This window comes from Acromyrmex echinatior, chromosome 9, assembly GCF_024713525.1.
Source record: "Acromyrmex echinatior isolate Ae372 chromosome 9, ASM2471352v2, whole genome shotgun sequence".
NCBI classification, from domain to species: domain Eukaryota; kingdom Metazoa; phylum Arthropoda; class Insecta; order Hymenoptera; family Formicidae; genus Acromyrmex; species Acromyrmex echinatior.
In genome coordinates, this window is record NC_141860.1 from 2,483,376 (window position 1) to 2,509,887 (window position 26,512).

The 26,512-nt window shown below is 38.8% G+C and overlaps 2 protein-coding genes across 5 annotated transcripts in view; one reads left to right on the forward strand and one right to left on the reverse strand.

Annotated features, from left to right (window-relative positions):
* The window catches only part of gukh (NHS actin remodeling regulator GUK-holder), a 132,649-nt gene extending 123,119 nt beyond the window's left edge, over positions 1 to 9,530 (reverse strand). Inside the window, exon 1 of the mRNA XM_087409880.1 lies at positions 8,527 to 9,530. Coding sequence (XP_087266006.1) covers positions 8,527 to 8,815 — 289 coding nt within the window. The 5' untranslated portion in view covers positions 8,816 to 9,530. The remainder of the gene's footprint in view (positions 1 to 8,526) is intronic.
* A 6,727-nt stretch (positions 9,531 to 16,257) lies between these two features.
* Positions 16,258 to 26,512, forward strand: part of foxo (forkhead box, sub-group O) — a 176,102-nt gene continuing 165,847 nt past the window's right edge. For 2 of the 4 annotated variants that reach the window (XR_015546182.1, XM_087409569.1), the window contains exon 1: positions 16,259 to 18,639. Coding sequence is in view for 1 of the 4 variants with exons in the window: in XM_087409569.1 (XP_087265695.1) it covers positions 18,142 to 18,639 (498 nt within the window). In the remaining 3 variants the exon portion in view is untranslated. Of the gene's footprint in view, positions 18,640 to 26,512 lie in introns of all 4 variants that reach the window. The other 2 variants (XR_015546183.1, XR_015546181.1) reach the window with 2 other exon arrangements.

Below are 26,512 nucleotides of genomic sequence, written 5' to 3' on the forward strand. Positions count from 1 at the left end.
ACATAAGCAAAAAAAATCTATTGAATTTTATTAAGTAAGAACTATACTTACTATCTAAATAGAAATCAAATATCTCAGACAATCATATACGATTGTAAAACAAAAACTTTAAGAATAAAAAAATACTTAAATGTACAATTTTTTAAAATTATGCCATAACTTCTATCATAGATATGCAACAAAATGTTACAGTAGATTTAACGGCAGTCGCTGCTGCGTGCTCAGACACACGTTTACGCGTGTCTCGCGTGTTTTGTTTTTAACGTAGCTTCGATTATTCTACTTATCCCTGTAGTCAACTGATTCCGATCTCCCCTATAGCATTTCGTGCGCCATCCCATATAAATTTTCAAAAAAAATATCTTGAAACTAACGTGGTTCTAATATTAACACATATAAAAAATAAGAGCATAAAAAACCACAGCACAAGTTATAGTTTGTGATATTTAATTATTATTACATTAATTAAAACATTAAACGTTTCGGCCACAATCTCTTCATCGTTTGGTTTTTTTGCTGTAAAACAAGTAATGATTCTATTTCTTTATATTCCGACTAGAAGATTTTAATATATACAATTTTATTTAGAATCTGGAAATTCTTGTTCTACACTTTTCTTGATATGACAATTGACGATGTAACATTACTGTATGAAGCATCTTCACATATATAAGAAAGAAGAAGTTTATTTAATTACAACTCTCGACTGTTGAAGTTAATGTCAATTAGATGTAACTCTGCGTTTTAAGAATATTATTGAATTACTGAAGATGGCCAGATTGTGGCCGAAACGTTTAATGTTTTAATTAAAATGTAATAATAGTTAAATATCACAAACTATAACTTGTGCTGTGGTTTTTTATGCTCTTATTTTTTATATGTGTTTTCAAAAAAAGTTTATACCATTCTAACATAAAATTCTTCATACGAGAATGAAAATATTTTTTCACGGAAAATTCAGCGCAAGGAAATTCCTGTAAAAGATCTAATACGATTAGAATATCATTCATATATTGGAATTAAGCGATTTGTACAGAAATCATGTTTCACAGATTGTCGATATATTCGTCACGCAAAGCTTGACGCGACACACTCATCGGTCTTTCAATAAAACGCAATGTTATCATCGACGCGTACGTGAATCGTAAACAGGAACGTTTGAGTAACGAGGTCGTTAGTCTCTCCCGGGATAATCGTGCGATAACGTAATGTTCACCGAGTGGCATTTCAATCGAAATGCAGACGATAGGTACGTAGAAATTCCGCTTTCTTTCACACGGATATGCTTACAGATAAAAAGCTGCGGGAAGCTCGTTAAAAGACAGTTTGTGCGATTTGTATAAACAATTTAAATTATAACTAAATTTTAACAAATATTTTTAAAAATCCTAAATACTCGAACTAATTCCAATCTATTGCACGCTAAATTTTTGGGAGTAAACTTTCAAGAAAAGTGATAGTTGCGCGTCAGTCAGAAATTTACTCCGGCAAGAGTAAATTTCACTTCACTCCTTCAAGGAGTGAATTTCCTAAAAGAGCAACTTTAATGATTAATATCTCGCTTCGCGAGACAAAGCGACGATTTTCTCAATCATATTCGTTCGTTTTGTGCAAAAACACGTCAAGTGAGCTAAATTTCATCAAGATTGGATGTAAGGGGGTTAACATTCACATTTACCTTCGATCTCTTTGGAGATTGAAATTATTTACCCTTCGCAGAGATTGATTCTCGCTTGGAGTGATTCTTCACTCTCTAAGAACGAAAATTTCACTCCTGCCGGACTATAGCTCAACAACTATGGTCTCTATTCCACCGAGAGTTAGAGTTGGATCAGAATGCAAGAACCGACCAACCACAGTCGAGCATTCCCCTCTCATTCGACTATGAGAGAAGAATGCTCGACTATGACTAGTCAATTCTCACACTCCGACCCAACTCTACTACCTTCGCGGTGGAAACTTAGTCAATCACTTTCGAAAGTGAAATTTTTTTTCCCAAAAATTTAAAGTGTGTCTACATAAAAATGCAATAAACTTTACAAATTAATTTTGTATCAAATTAATCAATTTATTACAGTTTTATAAATAAAGATATTTTTTCTAATTCAAAATTGTTTGATATAATTATATTGATATAGAATTTCGTTTATAATTATATTAATATTTTAATTATTCTATTGCCGTTGCAAACGTTAAACATGCAATATCGAAACATGGAAATTTTAAGATTAATATTATAATCGTGACAGAAAAGCAAAAATAAAATCGATGATCAATCGGAATTTGCAGACTACTAACTAACTGTACATCAGAATTCCCTCTGTTCTTTCTATCTTTTCTCTAGGAGAGAAGTCAAAGGTCGCGAAAGGGCTTTGGCAGGTAGATATAGACGAGTAATGGTACTTAATAATAGGTTCGTAACGCGCGAGGGCAGGTGTGTGAGTCGCTATGATTAATTAACCAATGATAGGTTTAACTTGCCTTCTCGTGGCTTTTCCATCGGCTCTCTCGCTCCTTACGCGACTGATTGATGATTACACGGCTCGCGGATGCAGGCTGCGTTGCATTTATACACGCGCAGAATCACGGAAATGTCGAGAGAAATAACGATTGCGATGTCGATAATCTCATTCCGGGAATTCTTCGCAAATATCGACGATCAGGTCGTTCGATGAGTATACCTGGGCGCGCCAAAGGTCCGAAACCGGTATTCGAATTACGAAACTGGGGATGGAACGCGAGTGGAAAAATTCCAGAAAGTATTATGAAATCGGGCGTGATAAATTAGAATATTCAATTTCAGGAGGAAAACTTACTACTACGAACGCTAAACGCTTCGAACGTTTTTTTAATCTTAATAATTTTATTTTCTGAAATTCTTGTTAACATTCTTAGAATTGGAGATAAAATATGCAGCTGCGAGAGAAAATCTCAAGGTAGAGTCTCGTTTCGTGGTCGTTGCGTTTGGTCTCGTTCGTTCCCAAGACAGAAATTCGTGACCACCGAAAATACTCTTGCGATCATCAAGGGGCATCTGTTCCTGTCTTACGAGCACGTGGTGTAAGATGAGGAGGGTTAAAGTGGCTGCTCGAGGAAATATACTTGCTATCTCCGAAAGAAAAAAAAGAGAAAAGAATAACATGAGCCCGAAAAATTCCTCACGTTCGTGAGCTGTGCTCGTTATTTCTCCGAGAGTTGTTGTCTTTTTACAGTTACCGTGAGAAAGATAAACTCGATTAAGCGTCATCGGTTGCAACACGCGTCAATCTCATGTATGTCGTAAAAGTATTATCACTCTTATCTACTTGTGAAAAACTGTCATTAATTTAATTAATTTAATCGTTACAATTATTCACTTAGCATCTTCTTTTGTTTTCAATTAATGTGATTATCAAATGTATTCGTGAACTGGTTATCTGTAATGTTCATAGGAAACTAAATAAAGTATATTTGTGCAGAACAATAATTGCTAGAAGTACATACATCGATCGTATACATTTGTATATAATTTATATATAAATATTCAACAGTATTTTTTAATATACTCAATTTTCATGGAGTTCTCTTCCAGACATCTTCAAACTTTTTTGCTTTTCGACGATGCTTCGCCATAGATAAGTCAATATATATTTTGCCGATATTTATAAGGAGCGGATAAACCTTATCGCTTACAAACTTTTTTCATAACGATGTACTCTAACGCGGTAAAGAGCAGTTTTATTCAGAACACGTGCCTCGGTGTCAAGCCAACTAAAATTAAGCGGGAAAGTCCCCTTGCCTTGCCTAGATGCCTACCTCTCCTGTGCTGCGTCACCCCTCGATGAGCCCCCTCCTATTCTTCGATGCCAGCTGGCAACCGGAAGTAAGAGTAAGAAGCCGGATGAGGAAATAAAGGAGGCAACGACGAGGGATGGTGAAAACTCAGAGACGAAGCTGCAGACGAGGACCGTTGCGGCCTACTTTTATTTCCGTCCGCGTCGTTATTATTCGTGCATCACGTGGGTCCGTGATATATTCATAGTGGGGTGCATAGGGTAAAAAGGGGAAAATTTCGAGTAAAACAGCTGACGCGAGAAATTTTTTAATTCTTTAATTCTCAGGTAGCAATAGTATAAAATTTTACGTTACCAGAAAAAAAAGTGTACAACGATCAATAGATTTCAAACAAGTTCGTTAATAATAGATTGTGCATTAACAGAATGTGAAGTCATATCTGTTACTCTATTTTGTAAGCCATACATTTATAATAATTCTTAAGCACTGTTACTTTATAAAAAAAATTGTTAAACTGTATTTCTCAGAGAAAAAATGGAATTAAAAAAATTATCAGATACATTCTTGTATAATTGGGCATCTTGTATAATCTAATTTATACTTATTAAAGTACATCAATCCTTTATGATTAAAAAAAATCAGACATGTGTTTTTTCACATAAATACCGCAGCCACATAAAATTTCCATGTTTTATTATGAATTTAAAAGAGGAAACGTTGCAGAACGTGCTTATGAATTAGTGCCTTCATTAAAATATGATTATTTAAGCAGGTAGCAGAGGTTTGATTACAAGGTTCTCGTATATTTGCCTAAAGGGGCAACAGTAAATTTGAAATATCATATTTACCGAAGGGAAAGCGAGCGGTTTCGCGCAGTTTCATATTTAATACTAAATCAAAATCTGGTTAATACTAAAACGTGTGTGAAAGTAAACTTTATTCAAACATTCCCTTGTATAAAGTATTTCATCCTCAAGAAAAACAATAATGCGATAAAAACAATTACTGTTGTGTTTTTAAATGTAGTATTTGAAAAGTGAAAGTCAATATGTTCACAAAAGAATACATGACAAAATTCCAGTAAATGTCTAAAAAGAATCATTTGTTTCGTCACGCTGCTATAGTGTCTCTTTGTGTAATAACAAGTTTCTCCAAATACAAAAAGAGCAGGTATTTGTTGTCAATTAATACAGAATTGAGAGAAAAATGTTTTTTTCTCAAGACTGAATAGCTCTTTTCAATGGGAAGCCTATCAAACTAACCGTTCGCTCGCAGTTCGGAGTGCTGTGAACCTGCTCGACCAGGTCGAACCACATCCTGCGTATAGCCATTTCCGCAGAAGCCAGTCGACTGCTATCCTCTCGACGCGCTCGACAGAAACGATATTACAGAACCGCATTAGCGATATTAGATTTCCGATGTCAATATTATGATTTCCTGAATTTATACACATTTATCTAACTGACTATTCATACGAGCCTTATTGTTGACATATAAACAGTTCATTTGTCCTGTTGTACTGTTGCGTTTAGGTAACTAAAGGAAAGATAAAGATTTGCATACCTTGTTTCTGCTAATTCTAAGTTGAACTATTCGATTAAACGTTAACTTTCTTGAGAGTATTGTATTTGATAATATATTTATGTAATAAAAATATCGCTGGTAATTTTAACTTGAATATTTCTTTTTGGAATCAATTTCAAATGGAATCTTGTAGACATGTGTTTGCAAGTATATGTATTTAGGAGAAACTCTTAGCGAATCTAAAATTAAGTATTTGTACACACGTATCCATAAAATTATTTATTTATGTAATATGTGATATGTTTATGTCAATAGTCCCTCCTTTTCCTTCTCTCTTTTATCCCTCCGTTTTCTTCATCTCGACTTCAATGTCCCCTCGAGAACGTAAATTCTGATTTCGCCAGAATCCGTGATATCCCTGGCGAGATACTTACTTGAGCCTGAAGGTTCAAGGCTAGCTATACTTTCAACCGCGCTGCTCGCAGGTCTCGTGCAGCTTCAAGAGAAGTTACGTGAAATGTCGGCGGCGCATAGGAATATTATCTAGCGGACGTAATAAATTATTAAATCGTGTGTCGCAACGATGCCTTAATAATCTTTTAAAGCATTTTGGTACATATTAATTCCATGTAAATGATAATTAAAAATATTACACAATTAAAAATACTACGTTGTGTTTGTATCAAGTGAAGTATCAAAGAGAAATCAAAGAGAAAAATATTTTTGAAAATAAATTTGATAAGCGAACATCGCTCTCACAAATCGAATACATTCGAATACATCGAGACGTATAAACGCGCACACCGGTATTAAATTACACCCGGCAGACGTTATTTTATCTGCTTCTTCCCGGCGGCGACGGAGCCTGTTTCACCCTTGGGAATTAAAATTCCCACCGGGAACCCACGGGGAAGAATCCGAGGCCCGGCGCCGTTTGTGCGGCCGATTACCTGAGTCAGCTGTCTCAGGGTGTAGCATCTTTGCAGGACTCGGGACTGGCGGTACGAGAGGCTGGAAAAAACACGGGATCTTTCCTAGGCCTTCTTTCCGAGGCCCAATGAACGATCCCTAAAGGTGAAAGATTCCTCCCTCGATCGGGAAAAAGAAGCCTCAGCTGTATGTATCGATAGAACATTCAACCCGATATGTATTTCGTCTACGGCAACAATTTTTTTTGTTTCACATTCAACCCGATATAATTATGATTTCTGATCTTAGACAGAAGTTAGGAGGAGGATTTAATTATTTACAAAGATTTAATTTAATTTTATTATAATATGATAAGAAATATATGAGTGTGGTGCGTTTTCAGATTTAATATAAATAGACATAAAAGATATTGAAAAAAAAAAAGATATTCTTTTCTTATTTAATTTCTAATGCATTTCTATAGCATTTGTAACTTATATAAGACTTGATCTTGGGAAGAAAAGCACATCGTTGTTTTCACGGCAAAATCGCGTGGTGATAAATCGTGATTTTCTTGATTTTATGGTTATTCGGAGTAACGGAGATCGCGTGCGTCGTAAAAAGTGGCTCCGATTCAAACCTGACGTTAATTTTCCGCCGGCGTCGATGATACTTAAACTAGAGCTAAAGCAATTTCGGTCGGTGAAAACTTTTTCCTTTAGCCTTTCGATTGCGCTCTTCAATCGCTGCCGCATTCAGGCATGACCAGAATTTATAATACTAATTCTTTCAAACGTTAAATTCAACGAAAGGGCTTTAACAAAGTTACAGCTCGAGATTATCCAATTTTTAACGCCTTACTATTTCTTTATAGACTTTTAAACGTCGTAAATAGGAAGAATGTTTATTTGATGTAAAAAAAATTTAATTTTGTTGCTCGAGGATTTTAATGTAACTCTTTTATTATATGTATTTCAAATCTATATTTTCATGTTTTTAACCACTGTATACAAGATTTATAACTTACAACTTGATCCATTATTAAATCTTTGATATGTACATAGATAAACAATTTATATATATATTTTTTTTTGAATTTTTAGATGGAATGTACACGTTTGAAGATGTCATTCTATAGATATTTTATAGGTTCTTAAAAATTCTTAATTCTCAGACATTATCTACCTCTAATACAACTTCAGAGACTGAAGTGGATAGGTTCGACATCTTCAAACGATTCATTAACGGTTCTTGTAATCCTCACACATACGCACGCGCGCACACACCACACACACGCACACACATTTTTAAGTCTTTTGCTTTTTTTGTCTCTGAGATAAATGCATAGGACTAGGACTGAGAATAAGAAAGTCTTTATGCCTTCATAGGAGCTAATATACCCTGCTCAGGTGAAACTTAGTTTCGGGACACACATCGTAATCCGTTTCCCACGGTACAGACCAGGTAATAATCCGGAATGTTTTCCTCGTAATTCTGTTCGTAGCATTCCTTTCCTTTTATATTCTTATTTATCTTCGTTTCCCCCTGGAATGCACTATAAAATCAAACGGGGATGTTGTTTCTTCACATTTCTTTAGGTAAAAAATAAAAAATCGAAAAAAATAACGACAGAGAAACTACGAGAAAGAAGTTAGTTAGAATGTATAAATATTTCGCAAAAGAAATGATACTCTATTAAATTTTCGCTAAAGGAAGATGTGGAAAAATTAAAATCTACAAGAATAGAAACTAGTCAAAATTCTTAGCTCAATGAATTCAATCGACTGCTTGTCGATTGAATTTGAATTTGATCGCAACGTATTAAAATGTAAACATTTTGGAGAATTGTCCCGATTGTGACGGCGCAAAACCTATTACAACTATCGAGAGCTATCTTAGAAAATTGGAGCAATTTGAATGTGAGCGTATGTCTCGCGTTGATTTTGTTTGCGTGTACGTCGTACAGCGTCTATCCCCTGGGGCAATTTGCTTTCTAGTTTCTAACTTTATTCAACGGCAGTACTACTTTAAAGCAGCGTTTCCATGGTCACGCTATAAGCATAGGAATATAGTCGTTTCTCACTTGTTTCGTTATTCTCAGAGAATTTAAACTTTATACTCCGGCAATCACTGTCGACGATCGAAGGAACTAACAAGCACCAATTTTGCTGTCTTTTACAGTACTGCACTGTAGTAGGGACGAGTATCGGCACGAGTGACGTAGCGATAAAATCGCAGCCTCTGAACGAACGTATTTGTTAGCCGATCAATTAATCCGATTAAAAAGATAAAAAAAAATAAATGATTCCGAATACTCACGGACTGGTATCTTCTTGGGATCAACGGTGCAGAGTCGCTCTTCGACTTTGTCGAGCTTATGACGTAGGTGTCCGCTTCTTTCGGCGACTTGAGCTAGCTCGGCGGTGAGGTTCGCGAAGATGTCCTCCGCGACGGTGAGGAGAGAGGCCAACTGTCTGAGGGAGGTGGTGAGGGTGCCGTTCGCCACCGCTTCGAGCTCGGCGCCCACCGGCCAGCCCGGATGCGGGCCCGCCGGCACGTGGCCGCGGCACACGTGCCGCGGCTCTACCTTCCGCATCACAAACGGCATCGCGACGACGATGCTCGTGCCGGCGGCTTGCTGCTGAGTACCCTATCCCCGGCCCTAATCGGCCGCACTCGCGCATAACACACTTTAGCGCTGGTCCTCCCTTATCACCGGAGCACCGCATCGCTGCACGCTGATCCGCGAAATCGACCGAACTCCGCGGATCCTCCGTGCCACCGGCGCGGTCTCATGCTGCGCGCGCGCGATGTTTTCTTTCTCTCACTATCCAACTATTCGTATATTTTTTGCTATCGCGTCACCGCGACTTGCTTTCCTTTTTTTTTTCCCCTCCCTTTTTTCCTCTCAGCTTCACTCACACAACTTTCACTCCGTACTCCTGTTGGATCACGAAAGATCGAAACGACACGCGGCGCGTTACAAGTCGACGCTCGAATTTCGAAAGGCGTGCGTGTGCGGCATTGCGGTGGGGATTTTTTTGAAAATGCCGCCACTTGTAAAATTCTTTCGCGCAACACTTTTTTACGGGACGATTATGAATCGGGATTGAATCGGGAAAACGCGCGAAACGACGACGCACAACGGACAACCGTGCGAACGTACCGCGCGCCGCGACGATGGTACGCCAAGTGCCGGCCGGTCGGCTGCTCTGACAACCAGTCGCCCGAGTCGCTGACGAGAAGCAGCAGAAGCAGCCGGCTGAGCCGGCTGAGCCGGCTCGTTCTCCCATTCAAGCGGTTGTGTGTAAAAGGCGCCTTTCACCAGCTGTCTGCTAGTCAGACAACCCGCTGTCGCCATCTATCGACCAGCCATCTACGACTGTGTAGTAGTATCTACTGCCGTTACATACATTTTATATTAAAAATATATATGTATAATATATAATTAATATAAATTCTATTAAAATATTGAAAAATAATAATATATTAATATAAAGAATGTGCGTGAGGCAGTTTTATCGTATTAGTTTGACCAACAATGAGTAATGCAGAAACCAGAAAATCTTTAGAAGCTACACAACTTTGAATCTGTAATTTAAAGCTGTAAACGCAAGCGCGTTATCTTCCGTGGGAGAAGAGAGGTGAATACCGTGGAAATTTGTATTAAATTGACACAAATTAAGATAAAAGATAATCAAAGATAAAATAAAACAACTAAAAGTGCATTCTTTTAAATATCAGAAATTTCAAAAATAGCTTATTACCTCTTGGAAGAAGAAATTAAAACAGATTTAAAAAATTATTTGCATATTATAATATATTTTATTAATGCTATACAATAATGGTAGTATTAAATCCAAGGATAAATGTAAATCAGCCAATGCAATCCAATACAGGTTAGACGTGTGTGAAATCGTATACTTTATTCTTGAGCAAAAATTGATAAACATTTCATTTAGATCTTCCTCAGTGTAAAAAGAAAATCGATGACGTATAAATTTAATATAGAAGATGCGATGCGAAGCAAATTGGAATATCGTTAACATATATTCATAAAATGATAATAATGCTGTCTGTCGTATTTAACAAAATATTCAAATCTTACATTTCAGATTATGTAATAATGTTAACATTTCATTTGGATCTTCCTCAGTGTAAAAATAAAATCGATGACATATAAATTTAATATAGAAGATGCGATGCGAAGCAAATTGGAATATCGTTAACATATATTCATAAAATGGTAATAATGCTATCTGTCGTATTTAACAAAATACTCAAATCTTACATTTCAGATTATGTAATAATGTTAACGATAATCTGTGAGGTAAGACACGTTAGCACAAAGACGTTCAGAGAGTAGGATAATATTAAATATTAATACATATATTTGAAATAAAAATTAAGATTATCTTATGCGTAATTTTTCTTATTTTTTCAAATTATGTATTTAATATATATATTTCTGAAAACTCTATTTACGATATATATTATAAGTGATTATCTGTTAGTATGAATACTTTATGATACCGTATCAACAGTGAAATCTACGTTGCATAATTGATATATAAATTTCCGACAGAGTGAAAACTTAACCCTCAATTACATGAGTGGGTCATTTGGGCCCGAGTGAAAATTTTAGTCGGCCGTAATTTTTGTACGGTTAATATTGCAGAGTTAAAGTGAGGGGATAAAAAAAAACTTGGAACCTTTCTTTGTCGTTGCAATTCGCCGTGATGCAATTGTTTCGTTGTCATCTTGATGCTAATTATGATGTAATGAAAGTTTCACTTGGATTCGTCAAATGTAAATTTGACAGATTTTTGCCGAAAGTGAACATTCATTTTTAGTAAATGTTTATTAGTGCTGTATGTTCAAGTATATATGTTGTCGCGCGCGTCTTATAAACGTATATTTATTGTAAAAAAAAAAGCATTTTTGCAAGAGAAGCGTCTTGGCGAAACGATCGCTCTATTTTCTTGGTTATAAAATCGTGAGTAAATAATGTCGAAATCATTATAAATTTAATATAAAATATTTTTATTGCATTTTTAAAGAAGAAAATACTCGACATATCTTCGATATCATTATTCCGAGCATGTATAAAAATGCCCCCCATTTCACTCATGCAAATAATTATACTTTCTGAAATAAATTAATATAATGTATTTGTTTTCTTAAAGTTCACCTCTTTCGAAAATACTATTTATTTTTATTTGTATCTTTTTTTATCATAAAGATGTGATTTTTGGAAAAAAAAACTGTGATTATCGCACTCTTTTCACAAATTGTTCTTTAATATTTTTTTACTTAACTTTTTCAATTATTATCAAAATCTTTTTATAATATTCGATATTTCGATTCTATACATTCTGGCATTTCATTAGAATAAAAATATTTTCCATTGAAATTTGTGATAATTATAGATCCAGTCAATAAACTCTGTGGGTGACTTGGACGTGTAAATTAAGACTTTAAAACGAGACACATATAGTTAAATGTTCAATTAACATTCTTCATGATGTACATTTTAAATTAAACCAGATTTTTCTCGTCAATAGTTATAATAATATTGCATTATATACTGTAAAACAAAAAATACATCTATAAAAATAAAATAGTTGAAAAGAGTCGTGTAGCTCTTCATATTTTAATTATTAATTACTGATATTAATTATAAAATATATTTACTACATAAATAAATATACACGATCCAATTACATGTTCATTCTCATGGAAACTTCATAGACGACTGCACTATCCTAACTTAGCCAACGCGAGATGTGCGCTGCATACGCGAACTATCGACCCGTGATAGCCGCCGATCGAGTTAACGAACGTCGTAATTCGCGTTTATTTTCATAGCCAACTAAACAAAAAGTTACACACAGTGGCGGTAGAAACTCGACGAGTGCAACGCTCGTTAACGTAACAAATTTAGCAGGCTGGTTGGATTCGATTCGGCGTAAAGTAAGCTCCGGAATTGGGTTGATGTAATTGATAGTCCGAACTTATACTTTCCTCTTTGTCCCCCTCCCCTCCCCCCATCCCTCTCTTTGGAAGAATCTAATGGTTGCGAGTTACCGGCAGCTAGCGCTTTCTTTCACTTGGCCTTAATTTTCTCCGTATGTGCAATTTCACACGATAAAGTCTCGCACTTAGGGCCTCGGAATGATTCTTTTCGCCCCGAAAGATCCACTTTTCGGGAAAAACGATTGCCCGTAAAATATGCCGTAACCTTAATTTTATGGAATCTCAAATGTATTATTGCAATCGAAATAACAGAATGATATTATAATATCTACGTATCTTACATTTTGAAAAGCATTCAAATTACTTTTCGAAATGCAGTATTCCGTATCCACATTGCTGATACTGCACATTCGACGCCAGAATTCTGAGTTTAATTTATATATTCGCGTACTGTATGACGTGGGTTAATGTTGATATGAAATGAAAACCAGATGGACACCCTTGGCGTTAAAAGTTCTGCAAATGTGAATCCGCAGAAAATATAGAAATCTGTGTAATATATTATATCAGTTCCATTGCTTGACCATTAGAGAGCGGAAGTCTATTTTTAAAATCTTACAGCTTTTTTTAAGTAAAATTTGTTATAATTCATTATTTCATTGTATTCTTTGTCAAATTGTGACGTACTGTTTCAACGCTATATATTGGCTTTCCTGCGTCCTGTGAAACATACAACATGTATAATACAAAACTCAGAATTAATTGTCTGTGTCTGATGTTCATTCGAATAAATTTAAAAGTAGGTATATGATAAGATTACATATGCCAGCAGACTTAAAAAGACTTAAAAGTCCAAGTTATATACTGTCTTCGAAGTAAACAGCTTGTATGTTTTTCATGTACCTTTTTGGATAGATTTAATCGGGATCGTACTTGAAAATGATTAGGGGTTGCGGACTACTTAAAGATGCTAAAATCGTGTTTTCCGTTGTTTATTATCCAGCACGTATCTGAACTCTGCGCGAAAGAGATACATGCTTAGGGATTGGCATGAATTGAAGGGATCCCATAAAAGGGTACAGTCGAAATAAAAATCTAGGAACGTTCAAAAAATTTCAAACGTTTCGTAACTTTTATGTTGTCACATATCTTTTTAATTCTGATACAAAAAATGGTAGATAACTCTCTCAAATGAATACGCTTAAACATAATGACAGCCAAAGGAAGGAAATAATTGAGTAGAAAATATATATTACACTTGGAATTTCAAAAATTCGAATAAAGTAGGCATAAAAATTGACAGATGTATAAGATTTTATTATTGTATTATTGTTTATATCAAGTGTATATATTTTTTTGAATTTAGAAAAAAATTCGAAATTGATCACACGTCAACATGTTTGGGTTTTTCCATTGGGTTTTCGCGCGTACTGCCTGCCATTATATTTTCTTTACTTAGATAAATACTAGCAATCTCGGTCCTTTTCCGGATTAACGAACAGCCAGGGGGACTGGAGCAATTTATTGCCGGTGTAAAGTAAATGAACTTAAACTAATACAGCCCATTATACAAGTATAATTTACAATTATGCTATAGTTAGTTGCAGTACTCGAAATTGTTTGTACAATTACTCGATCAGGTAGTCCTTAAGAATCCATTCATCTTCTATTTATAGCCAGGCATGTTCGCGCGGTTGTACGTACACGAACTTGCGGTGAGCTATGGCGTGCTGTTTTTAGCTCACGCGCAAACAACATTGAGCAATGGGTGCATCGGGGATATCCGCCGGACAATCGAAGGTTCAGAGTGCATAATTACACATGGTGACAGGTACCCCTTAAGTTAGCCCGGGCTGCCCGCACAGGACGACACGGATATACACTCGCGTGTACGTGTTTGGCCACCATCAAGCGCGTCGTCGTTTCTTGTTTCAACCGGGTTGCAATGGCCGGATTTACCTGCCCTTTCAGCAGCACTGCCGACTTCTTTTTATGGATGGGGGATATCTTCAGCGCGTGGGATTTATGTCAACAGACCTCGGACAATGGCCGAATTGAAGGACGGAGGAGGGTTTCCAAGTTATTCGATCGGCTCGACAACATCGAGCACTGGCGAATAATTAAGAGCACGTAAAAAGTACCAAAGAATCTGTTGTGATAGAAAGTGCATTTAATTGACGGTCCTCTTTGAGGACGGGTAAACAGTTCCTTTGAATACTTGGGATATGATCTCGACGGAGCACGTCGAAAATAACTACGCAGTTAGAAAAGAGCTACAATACTTCGTAGCTACTCTGGACTACGTGCGCACTAATCGTTTTCTGTATACTTTTCAAGGAGACTTTTTAAAAAGAAACGTAAAACTAACTTATCACTAACATTTTAAGGGGATTCTATGACATTTTAAGAGGATCCTATCATTTAGAATCCACTTAAACCGTTAATGATAATTTTAAATACATTTATCTCTTTTTAAAAATTCTGATTATACCAACATAACTTTGAAATATTTTAAATTCTTTGTAAAGTTTTTTGAGATTCAAATTTATTTAGATGAAGTTTCGATTCAGTTGAATTATGAATATTAACTGGAAGATTTTATCGTAAGAATAATTCGTGACACTTCGTTTGCATAATATCATTCTTGATTTTAAACATAAAAGGTTCTATATCTAAAATCTGTTTATTTTTTAATCTCAATGTTTCTGTCGACCTTGTTTCTGTCAACTTGTTTATAAAAATGTCACAATCTTTAACTTCGTATTAAGAAACTTTATATTCATTTTACAATGACCAAGAATTACCACTCGGAGTAAATAACTGATATTTGAAATAAGATGATAACAATTTTCCAACTGAAGAAGAGTTTGAAGGATCATAAAGCAGCGTCCCAATAAACAATGAAGATGAAAATTATGTTATTGTAAGTTTTTTTATCCACTGAGAATGGTTTTGAGAACCAAAACGTTTAAAGAATCGTTGTATATTGCATATTTGAAAGTAAGAAATCTAGTTGCACTAGTAGTGCGCTAAGCTTATTGCTCCTTTTATGAGACGTATTATTTGAAATTATAATTTATTGAGCTTTTGTAGACTTAGTGTTTAGAGTTAATTTTTTTAAAATTAACTCTTCTTTTTTTAATGTAGGTCATTTGAAATATAAAAGGCAGCGTGAAAAAAAATATCTTTCTGCTAATCATTCAAGACTTTATACGAAAGCGTAAAAAAAAAACCAAACTATACTTGAATTTTTTTCGCCAAATGCTTGGACGAATTGGAAGAATTCACATCCGGCCGCCGCGCCGCTGCGATACAACAATGTTCGCGAACATATTCAGGAATGTTTCATGGCTTTCGGAGGACGCTGTACCATTCGATAGGCACGCAGACCGAAAACAACAGGCCGAGTTATTTCGATCGGCCGTTGGGAATCTTTGGATTCTACAAGTCGCAGAGCAGCGATACGAAAAAGTACCGGAAGGGTTGCCGCAAAATCGAGTCGAGAGAACGTAGGACTATCGCGGCGGAATGGTGGGAGGAGATACGAGGTTGAGAAGAGAGATAGGACAGGATGGACGGGAGAGACGAAGGAAAAGAAAGCAAGAGAGAGGGAGGGAGGGAGGGGGGAAAGAGAGAGAGAGAGAGAGAGGAGATGCACCGCGTGCAAATTCCCTCCCCGCGGATTCTGTGCGCAGTGCGATGCCTAACCCTAGGGGCACAACGTATACCCCTTTTCCCGCCCACCCGGTAGACGAGCAGTACGAGCACGCTGCACTCTCCCTCCTCAGCTCCCGTCGCGTTCTTTCATCCTTTTCCTACCTTGGAGTCGCGGCACGATACCCTGTCCTTTTCCCTCGTTCGTCTCCCACTCCTTTTTACGTTGCACAAAGTTGCAATTTATAGCCGTCTCTCTCGCTCCCATTCGTCCTTCTCTTTATCCCCCACTATCGCCCGTCTCCCACTCTGGCTTTCTTACCCCTTCCGAGGCAGCCGAGACACCCACCAGCTACGCTACTCTACGATACTCTCCGCGTACATCTCCCTACCGTTTGCCGAGGATACTCTCGCCACTCTCAGCAGTCTCGGCTCTTGGCTCTCGGCTCGGCGGTTGTCTCTTCCTCGTTTCTCTCCCTGCTCACTCCCTCTCTCTCTCTTTCGCTCTCACGTGCCACGCCGTCGGACGATCGGCGCGCCGAAGTGCGGCGACAGGCGTCGCAAATTCGCTCCTAGTAACTTCGGCTCCGCTCGGTCGGTTCCGAGCAATCCGCCGAGCGCCGGCCGGAGGAATTTCGCCAGTATGCGCCGCGCTGCCTTGCCGGCAAGTTCTACGTAGTGGATAGGTTTTCTTTCCTCAGACGATACGTGCGAGAGAGAATCTCACGTCGTTTCTCACGAGGTCTCGTCACCAAGCGAGGCGACAGTATTCGCGCTCGCAAACCTGTCACTTTCTTCGATCGAGGGAATTATCAATCAACCGAACGACAGTTTACACACGTCATTCACGTTTGCAGAAATTTGGAAAAGTCGAGACAAGAACCGCACAAGATCGCGAGAGGAGTACTCGCGCACGCGGAGCGACAGCGCGTGGAGGATCCGAGGGTATCGATGAGAGATATCAGGGGGAACGGTTTTCCAAGGGCAACGAGAGCACCAAAGGTCATCATCGCCATCGTCGGTCTCGCGCCGTCGGCGGTCTCTACCGAAAATCCCACCGACCATACAGAAGGAGAGGAGTCTTGGAGTCCACGTGAATCACGTCGCGATACCGTGCTCGAGCAGCCATCGTCAACGACGACGACATAGAGCGTACATCTACCCGTAGCGGGCCAACTTCCTATCAAAACATGGCCACGTGACCCCCGGACGGCACGGCTTGTAAACACAGAGTTTGACCACGTGGTCTGCTCCCTCTTTCCGCTGCTCCGAGCGCCTATCTGTTTCTCTCTCTCTCTCTCTCTCTCTCTCTCTTCTTTTCCTTTCTCTCTTCCTCTCTCCTCACTTTGCCGAGCTTCGCGCTCCGGCTGTCTCTCTCTCTCTTTCCCTCTCGCTCTCCCCCGCCGCTGCCACGCTCTTCTTCTACGTTTCTCTCGCTCACGCGCGCTCTTTCAGCACGCAGAACGGCTCCCGTCGGAATCCTCAGTTGGTTCATCGCCGTCGACAGTCGCACGCGAGCGCAGTCGATTCGCTTCCTGCGAACCCGCCGTCGTCGAACCATTGCTCCGGCACGGAGCTTCGTCTCCCGGTGTGCGTGAGCGTCGATTTCGTGCCTCGCTTCGTCTCGCCTCGTCTCGCCTCGCCTCGCCACGCCTCGCCTCGTCTCGCCTCACCTCGCCACGTCTCGCCTCAGCTCGCCTTGCATCGTGGCGCGTCACGTCGCACATTCCCATCTCGCGCCCGATCGTTTCTGGTTCGATGGTGATGTGTTGAAGAACCTGACAGTGTCTAAAAAGGGTTAAGGGACGACGACGTCGGACGTGAGTGGCGGCAGCAGCAGCAGCAGCAGCACCGCACTGACTCGAATTCGGCGCGAACGAGCACTGCTACGAGTCTTCCAAGCGGTGACGTAGGAAGGTCGAACACGCATAATCATACACACACACACATCACACACACACACACACACATCACACACACACACACACACACACCATCACACACACACACACACACACACACCACACCACACTCACACACACATATCACACACACGCATCACACACACGCACGCACACACACACGCACAGAGAGAGAGAGAGAGAGAGAGAGACATCCCCACATACATACACCCACGTACACGTACAGTGATTCAAAACGCAGCCCGACTGGTACCGCTCGATCGCGCGCGAACGCGAACGGAGTTCCTTCACGGTGTCATCGATTGTAGATTACCGATCTCCGTTGGGGAATTACGCGTACGATCACGAACTTGATCGGAGTTGGCAAAACGGCCCGGCAAGTATGATGGATTCGGTGCCGGTCACGGCGTCGGGGTCGATGACTCCGTCGCAGCAACAGCAACAGCAACAGCAGCAGCAGCAGCAGCAGCAGCAACAGCAACAGCAACAGCAGGCACAGAAGAAGGGAGTCTCGTTCGAGTTCTCCACTTCGCCGGATCTGGAGACCGGATTCGAGCCGCAGACCCGCGCACGATCCAATACATGGCCGTTACCGCGACCAGAAGGATACGTCGAGGGTAACGCGCCAACCGCGAAGGAAGGCGCCGAAGGTGGCACGCCGCCCCATCAGGCGCAGCTCGCCCAGGGTCTCCTGCCGGTGAAGAAGAACTCCTCAAGGAGGAACGCCTGGGGGAACCTCAGCTACGCCGATCTCATCACCCAGGCGATCACCAGCGCGCCCGACCAGCGGCTCACCCTCTCGCAGATCTACGAGTGGATGGTCCAGAACGTGTCCTACTTCAAGGACAAGGGCGACAACAATAGCAGCGCCGGTTGGAAGGTAAGTGAATTTTCGCTTCTCTCCCTCTCTCGAGTTCGCGACATTCGCGTTTGACGCCTGCCTCCGAATTCCGAGGCAGGCCGGGTGTGCCAAGATCTAATTTAAGTCATCACAACATTCAGAATTGAGATGCTTTTCTCAAAACGTGTCTTAGATCAGGGACGTGTACCGCGCAACGCGCGTGCAACCATTTAATGTTAAATCTCTCTATTTCCCAAGAGACATTTCCCAAGAGACGCGCGGGTAGAAGAGCGTACACATACATATCTGTCTTAAAGATACATCGTTAAAATAATCATCGTGATCTGAAACGCAGAGTTCGTACTTTCGACATTGATTCCGCTTGAATGATCTCATATTTTTAAGCAATTTTTCGTTACTTTTTGCCAAGACGTTTCTTTTTCATAATTGCGTATTGAAATGTACACTGAAAAAAATGTTTTAATTAAACCGACAAAAAGGCTCGACAAGGATGACATTTTTGTTTGAGACCAAACAGAATTTCTGGTTATGATAACTAAAATGTCATTCTTGTTGAACCTTTTGTTGGTTTAATCAGAACATTTTTCTCACACAATCAACACAGAGTACAATATAATAATTCTTCTAAAACCGATGATTCACGTGAAACGCGATAAAATACCGAATGCTGTCCACGTTCTCAAAGTGTGGCCGGTCAGAGTTTCATTAAATGCAAGAATCGCGCGATTTTTATCACGGGACGCGAGAATCAAGTAACCGAGTTCGAGGTAACATGCGCAGCGTGAATGCGAGCCGAAGTCACATTCGGAGTCACGTTTACAGCGGTATGAAGACTTAACTTCCGTTTCGTATGGAAACAATTGTGACACGCGACAGTGCGAAGGTTAGACGCGAGAATTCATCCGGCTGGAATTTATGCGAACGTAACGATATTTTTGATGATTCACGTTATGCGATTACATTACGAACGGACGTTTCACAGAGACGCCTGAGAAGAGCTTTTATTTCGTAATTAATGCATTTTTTTTTAACTTGATATTATAACTCAGTAATATAATGATGAAAAAAAGAATGTCCTATAATCTTTTCGTCGATTAATCTTTAGTTCTTAGCTTAATTATAATATTATATTAAACATTTTATATAACAGAGATTGATTTTCAAAAAGTCAATGAAATTTGTGATTAATTCTAGATTTAATTTAACAATAAACTTTACTTCTGAGCTTCATTGAAATTAGTGTAATTAGTAACGAGAGATGGTTTGTGATTATACTATACTTGTATTTCTCCCGTTGATGAAATGAACGGCAAGGTTCACGAAACATTGGCAATGGGGATCACGACATGGCGATAACCAGCAAACCCTTGGCAAAACCCTTTGGCACCTCCGATGATGTATGATTATCTTTGGAGGGATGTGTACGTTGTCTTTGGAACGATGACATTTTTTAAATTGTTCTCTTGTTGATTGTGTGAAAATATTACGCATATTCCTTTATTTTACTATTTTTTTAATTAACGGAAACAGTTGATATCTTGAGAAGTTTGGAAAAGCACTACGTACTTTACTGTTGATAAGAACAAGTGCTTATCTGAACGATAAAAAGCGATAATATATCGAGCGCTTCTTTCTTCTGCAGCCAAACCTATTTACATAGATCATATGTGCCCATCATAAACTTCAAAATTATGGCATTGCATTTTTATTACAATCTCCTCTCGCGGAAAATAAAGGCTACAATTATCACCGCAAAATAATGAAACGGAAAGACATAACTGATTGTCACGAGTGAAATAGAATTTTAAACCAAGTGATAGTCCGATAAGTTATTAATTATTAATTAATAATAAAATAGCTTGTATAAAACGACAGTTGATCTTTTAATGATATTAAACGAATGTAACGCACATACGAGTCGAACAAAATGTTAGAACTGCAAAGCGAATGTTTATGTCCAACTATTTAGCGCGGCACGCGCATAATTAAAATGTTAATAATGCATTATAGTGTTTATAATTATAAAGCTCGAGCTCCTGGTTCGGCAAAGCTCTGCGTTACACATTGCATACAGACGAGATGTATCGTTTTACGTATTTCGTTACGGTGTATCGCTAATTGGCTGTCAAATTTGAAATAATTCAATCTTGGAAGCTTGAGATTGCGTGTAATATGTAACAGTTTATATTCTTCTTCATAAGTATCGTGTCAATCTGCTTTGTTCAGTGACACTTCAAACCGTAAAAAGAGGAAAAAGAAATTATTTAAAATGGAAAAATATTTGTTCGATGTTCCGAGTTTATAATTTGATATATTTTTTTAATTCTTAAGTATCCTTCACATTATTCTATGGCTATCTAACATAGATGATTAGCTTCATTTTTCAAATCTTAACATTTTAATAATCAGCACAATCGAACTTATATCTTTTTAATATAAATAAAATTGTAAAAAATTTATGTAAATCTATACAAGTAATGTACTGTTCTTTATTTACATAAAGCTACATTTATCAGTTAATATATTTTCTTTTTAACGAAGTTTAAATGAAATAGTAAAATTTCTATATCTATTTCTGAATCGCGTTTATAAGTCGGTTATTATGGCTCAAATAATATGTGTAAAATATTAATAATATATGATTTATATACCATTCAATATTTTCTACTTGATTATAAATTATCATGCTTTAAATGTATTTCGTTACAATTTCGATGTAAAGTGCGAAAGAATTCATTATAAAGGGAGCAAAATACATTTTTTTCATTCTAAACTCGCTGCGTTTGGCACTTGTACTGTTTCTAATCCTAGTTCATTATCTATATTCGGAAAGAAAACAATCTACGACGCACTTGGAAGAAAAAAAAAACGATATTACCACAAACAGTTTATATTCATGATTGCGACAGTTGAAAATAAAACTTATTTTGACGTGGTTGAGTTATGGAGGAAGTTATTGTAAGTAATTTTTATATATCTAGAGTTAACAGTCTAATTATAAGTATAAAAATCTTTCATAACTCTTCAGCGTCTAATGTATCGGATGACAAATGTACTTTCTATTTATCTTTTGTTTTCGTTATTTAAATGAAATATTAGAAATTGCCAGTTAGGCACCTACGACACTTAGCTACTCAATTATCGTGTGTCGAGTCGACGCGTCAAACGCGCGGCAAGAATCCGCGTTAAAAATCCAACGGGAGACAGGGATCGCATCTGCGAACTTGCGGATGCAAGTGTAGAGTGGCGAGCTGACGGCGACGACGACGGCGACGACGACGACGACGACGACGACGACGACGACGACGACGACGACGACGACGTGGTATGCAATCACGTGGCAAGACGAGAGAGAGAGGGAGAGAGAGAGATATCTGTATCTTCTCCTATGCGAACGCGCGGGAATGCATACCGACGCAAAATGCAACGCGGAGAGTTTAAGGCCCGTTTACACCGTTCGTCGCGCGCGACGTGTCTCGTCGTCGCCATCGCCCGCTGCCGCTGCCGCTGCCGCTGCCGCGGCCATCATCATCGACGTCACGTCGGGTCGAAGTACACGCATAAATCGATGCCATCGGACGGACAATCGTCGTTGCTCATTTCGCTCTCTCAAACGCCGTCGTACGGCGTGGCATTATTTATGCGCGGGTTGCGCTGCACGCGAAAGCGCCCGACAAAAAGTTCAGGGATACGTTCTGAGAATTCGTCGAGGAAAGAGATTCTTGCGTGCGCGTTTAACGGCTCGTTTCATTCAACGACTTTCCTCAACGTCCCATCGGTCATCGGCGGAATCGTGAAGCGAAGTCGGAAGCGAAGAAGTCGGAAGTCAAGATTCGCACGTGGAACTCGCTTGTACTTAGAGTGCACATAGTTCTTTTAACATACCTACAGTTCTCGAAACAATATTAATTTTATTTATTATAGGCAAGAGACTCTCATTATAATCGACATATTAATGACATAATTATAAATGAGCAGGACCTAATATAAAATATTTATTATCCTTTTATCGAGGTTTTCCGCCTTTTTATATAATTTTATTGTTATACTCTGAGCGCGAGGAGTTAGCGAATTTATAGTAACATGAATGCAATTCGAGTAACGCATTGCGAGCACAATAATTGGTGCTCCCTCCGGCGTACAATCGCGCCTTGCTCATCGAGGAATTTCATTAGGCCCCGGCCAGTGCGATAAACGTAGGACGATACGTCGTTTCGTTGCCGCGTTATGAATTATCCTTTATCGCGCGTCGGGCGAATCGGGCAGACTACGTCCTCTCTCTGATAGGGAGACCGGCTTGCCAAGTCTGAGACATCCTGTATGACGCGACTCGCAGTTTTAGCAGTCCACAGACTCGCCACGAGATTCGACGTAACGACGCGGCATTAAAATCTGATTGATTTTACAAATTATCACTAGATTTACGAGCGGGACGTGTCGAAGCAACGAATCTCGCGTTGCGAAGAATTTCATCGCGCAATTTCATTATGCCCGTCCACGTAATGGCAGTCTGTAGCAACGAACAACGTCCGCGCAGGTATTCGCGTTCTCGCAAACAGACGCGAGAAAGACCCTTAAGCCGTCGCGTCGCGTCTCCTCCCTTGCGTGGCATTAGCGCAAGTTTGAAATTCTAGCGCAACGCGCTATAGAGACGAGAGGTGTTGCGAGGATCCGCGCGTGAAGTTCAACGCACACCGACCAAAAGGTTACTCATTCGTCTGGTTTTAAGAGCAGCGCAGCGCAGCGCAGTGGAATTTTTTTGGCGCCCGTCATTACAAAACTCTCCCTACCCGTGGTATCTTCTTCGGCACCGAACTCTGCTCGGTATCCATCCATGACGATTAAAGAGGCGGCCCGCGCCTCTTTAATGACAGACAGAAGAGAGAAATGTCCGGTCATCTCTTCGTGGTATCTTCCGCACTGTTACGGCACGGTAGATACTGGAACACTACTGGTCAGTGAAATCGGAACGTCGCGCCGCGGTGAATACTGGAGATCTTTCTGTGAGATCGTTATTCACCGGATTATATATCTCTGGACTGTTGAGGAAAGGAGAATTAATTAATCGGTGTGTTTCTCAGAAATCGCGACTTTATCTTTAATGGCGGATTTTTTGATAATTAAAATTATCATGATCATTAAATTTAAGGTACGGGCTTCTGAAGAGTTTATCGAGATTATTTGTGTCACGTTCTATGCGGGTATTGTATGTACATATGAAAGGATAATGCCGTAGGTACGATCGTGAGGAGGATCAAGAATCTAATAATTTTATATAATATAGCATGAAAAGAACGATTTTACTCAAGTATCCGAAAATTTAGTTAGATACGGGTCTGAAAATAATTTTGTTAAATTATCAAAATAATACATTAAATGGAACGCTCAAGCTGGTTGCTAAAATATCAAAACTTTCTGCAGCATTGCTCACTACGCTTTTGATGGTCTAACAAAATTATTTTCAGTTTTGTTTATTTAGCTAACTTTTTGAAGATACTTTAGCAAAACCGCCCTTTCCTTGTAATACAATTTTTCGTTTTAACATTTTTGAACAAGAATTATGTGAGATTATTGGAAGGAATTCTTTATAATATATTTGTAATGAGAGAGAGAGAGAGAAAGAAAGAGAGGAATTTTCAAGAAAAAAACTGTAACGTAATTAATATTTTAAATAGGATACTAATTACGTAGCGATCAGTAAGCTGAGAAAAATTGCAAATGCACCTAGATAGCTTCATGGTGTTCTGATTTCTCTGAACAGCACTAGCGTGACACCATCTCACGCGAAGTTACCTTGTAATTCTGACGTCGTTGTTTCGATTAGCGCGATAAGCACACGTTGACACGGAACGCAATGATATATTGTGCGAATATAAAAGAGAGAGACGATTATAATCTTCAAATAAAATAGGAATCTGCATGTCAGGAAGCGATAGAAATCTATTTGCCGCCAAGATTTGTCACAGGAGTTGTCGATTTTTTTCTTAAAAATTCTTCTGAAACTTCAAATTAACAACTGCTCCCATAATACTGTGTATCTAAGCTCATACACACTTTACAGACATCTAATATAGATTTGTCTCCGTGGTATTGCATTAACAAAATGAAACGGTTCTACACAGAGTGATAGGTGGGATCAACTGTATCGATCCTGCGTTAAATTGAAGGTAATTAATGGTAAGCGGCGATGAGATGAACCGATAGTATTGGGCAACATAAAATAGATACGACTGCAAATGCTATAGTCTCCAGTTCTACTGCTCTACGATTCGATTTGATAGTCACGCTGGCCGATATGGATTGAGTATATTAAAACGAGGCATAAAGGCAGTAATCGACCATATAAATATTTTAACGAGACATCATCGACGTAATGAAAAGCAGTCTGCAAAGCACTGCTTCTTAACATTTCCGTCGAGCCGACTCGAAGGATTGATTGCGAATCATCCTACGGAACGAAGCACATATCAGACCTTGCGCATATTATCTGATGTATAAAATAATTTTTAAAAACTTAACCTTGTGAAATAGCGTAATATTTCCGCAGAAAAAAATTAAGTGGTGGTAATTACTTAATTAATTACCACTTCTTACATTAATTAATGATAACTTTATCCTATCGTGAATTAATATTAGAAAAAGTTAAAGTCAAAGAAAATAGTTATCAAGAAACATTCGTCTTCAGAATATATCGTGCCGATTAAAATATAAAATATATAAGAAGTAAAAAAGAAAAAGATAATACATCGAGAGATGTATCGGAAAGGTTATATTCTAAAATAAATAAATATTTACAAGATTATTGTACGATTAGAGAAACTTTGTCTTTTTTATTATTTTTTAATTTTTTAAAAATAAAGTTGTACGTAATCGGACAATTGTGAATAAAGTTCCTCATTGTAAAACACTTAGTTTGACTCGGTATGCGTGTATCGTCTAATCTCCCCCGCGTGAATGAATTAGCGGAAGCGTAAATCATGCAAAATCGCAAGCGAGCACAAAGTGCTATAACCGGCAGAGCGAAAAACTCGCTTGCAACTCTGAGTTTTTCCATGGAAAAGCGCGCGTTTTACCGCGCAGTCATTAAGCAAGGGTTAACGGCGCAATTAGCGTGAATCACCAGCGGGCAGTTCAACATATTTTGAAAATGACTTGCATTCGCGTTATACACTATGTAACCGGATCAAAGGATCAAAATTTGCCAACGTAGATTTTCAAAAATTCGAACTTGATTTTTGTTCAGCAAAAATTCAATCGATTATTTTTTTCGCAAATTTATCAAATATTTTAGCAACGCATTAAACTTTAAGTTAAAATACCATAAAAACGATTTTTTTTTTTTTTATTAAAACATTCAAATTAAAAACGGATAAAATTACTTTTTTAACATTTACATTTTTCTGAATTATTATCGGAATATCTCTGAAGCTGTCGTTTTCGATTTCTCTCAAGTCGGAAACAGAAATCTTTACGAATCCACATTTTATGATCGTCCTATTTTTGAACATTCATAGTGATCTCAAAATTCTTTTCTTCTACCTTGTCACGTTCTCTATACGCGATGTGTATTTTCAGTTACAGACGCGCTCGGTTGAGTTTAAAGGAGGCTTTCCACGTTATTTTTGCACGAAACTGCAACGACCAGCGTCGTTGCCGCGTCTCTCCTTCACCAATCATTCTCTCTTCCAGCTACTCTCTCCTCGATGTCTCATCTCACTCCTCCTCTCTATCTTTCTATCTGTCTATCTTGCTTTTCTTTTTCGCCTCAGCCTTTGTGTGCGGCCCTGCAACGCTACCACGTTGCCAATATCGTCATCTTGAGATCTGCTCCTCCGCCCACTTTTGGGCCCGATCACTCGATGCAATCGAGATTGTACGGTAAAAGTTGCCA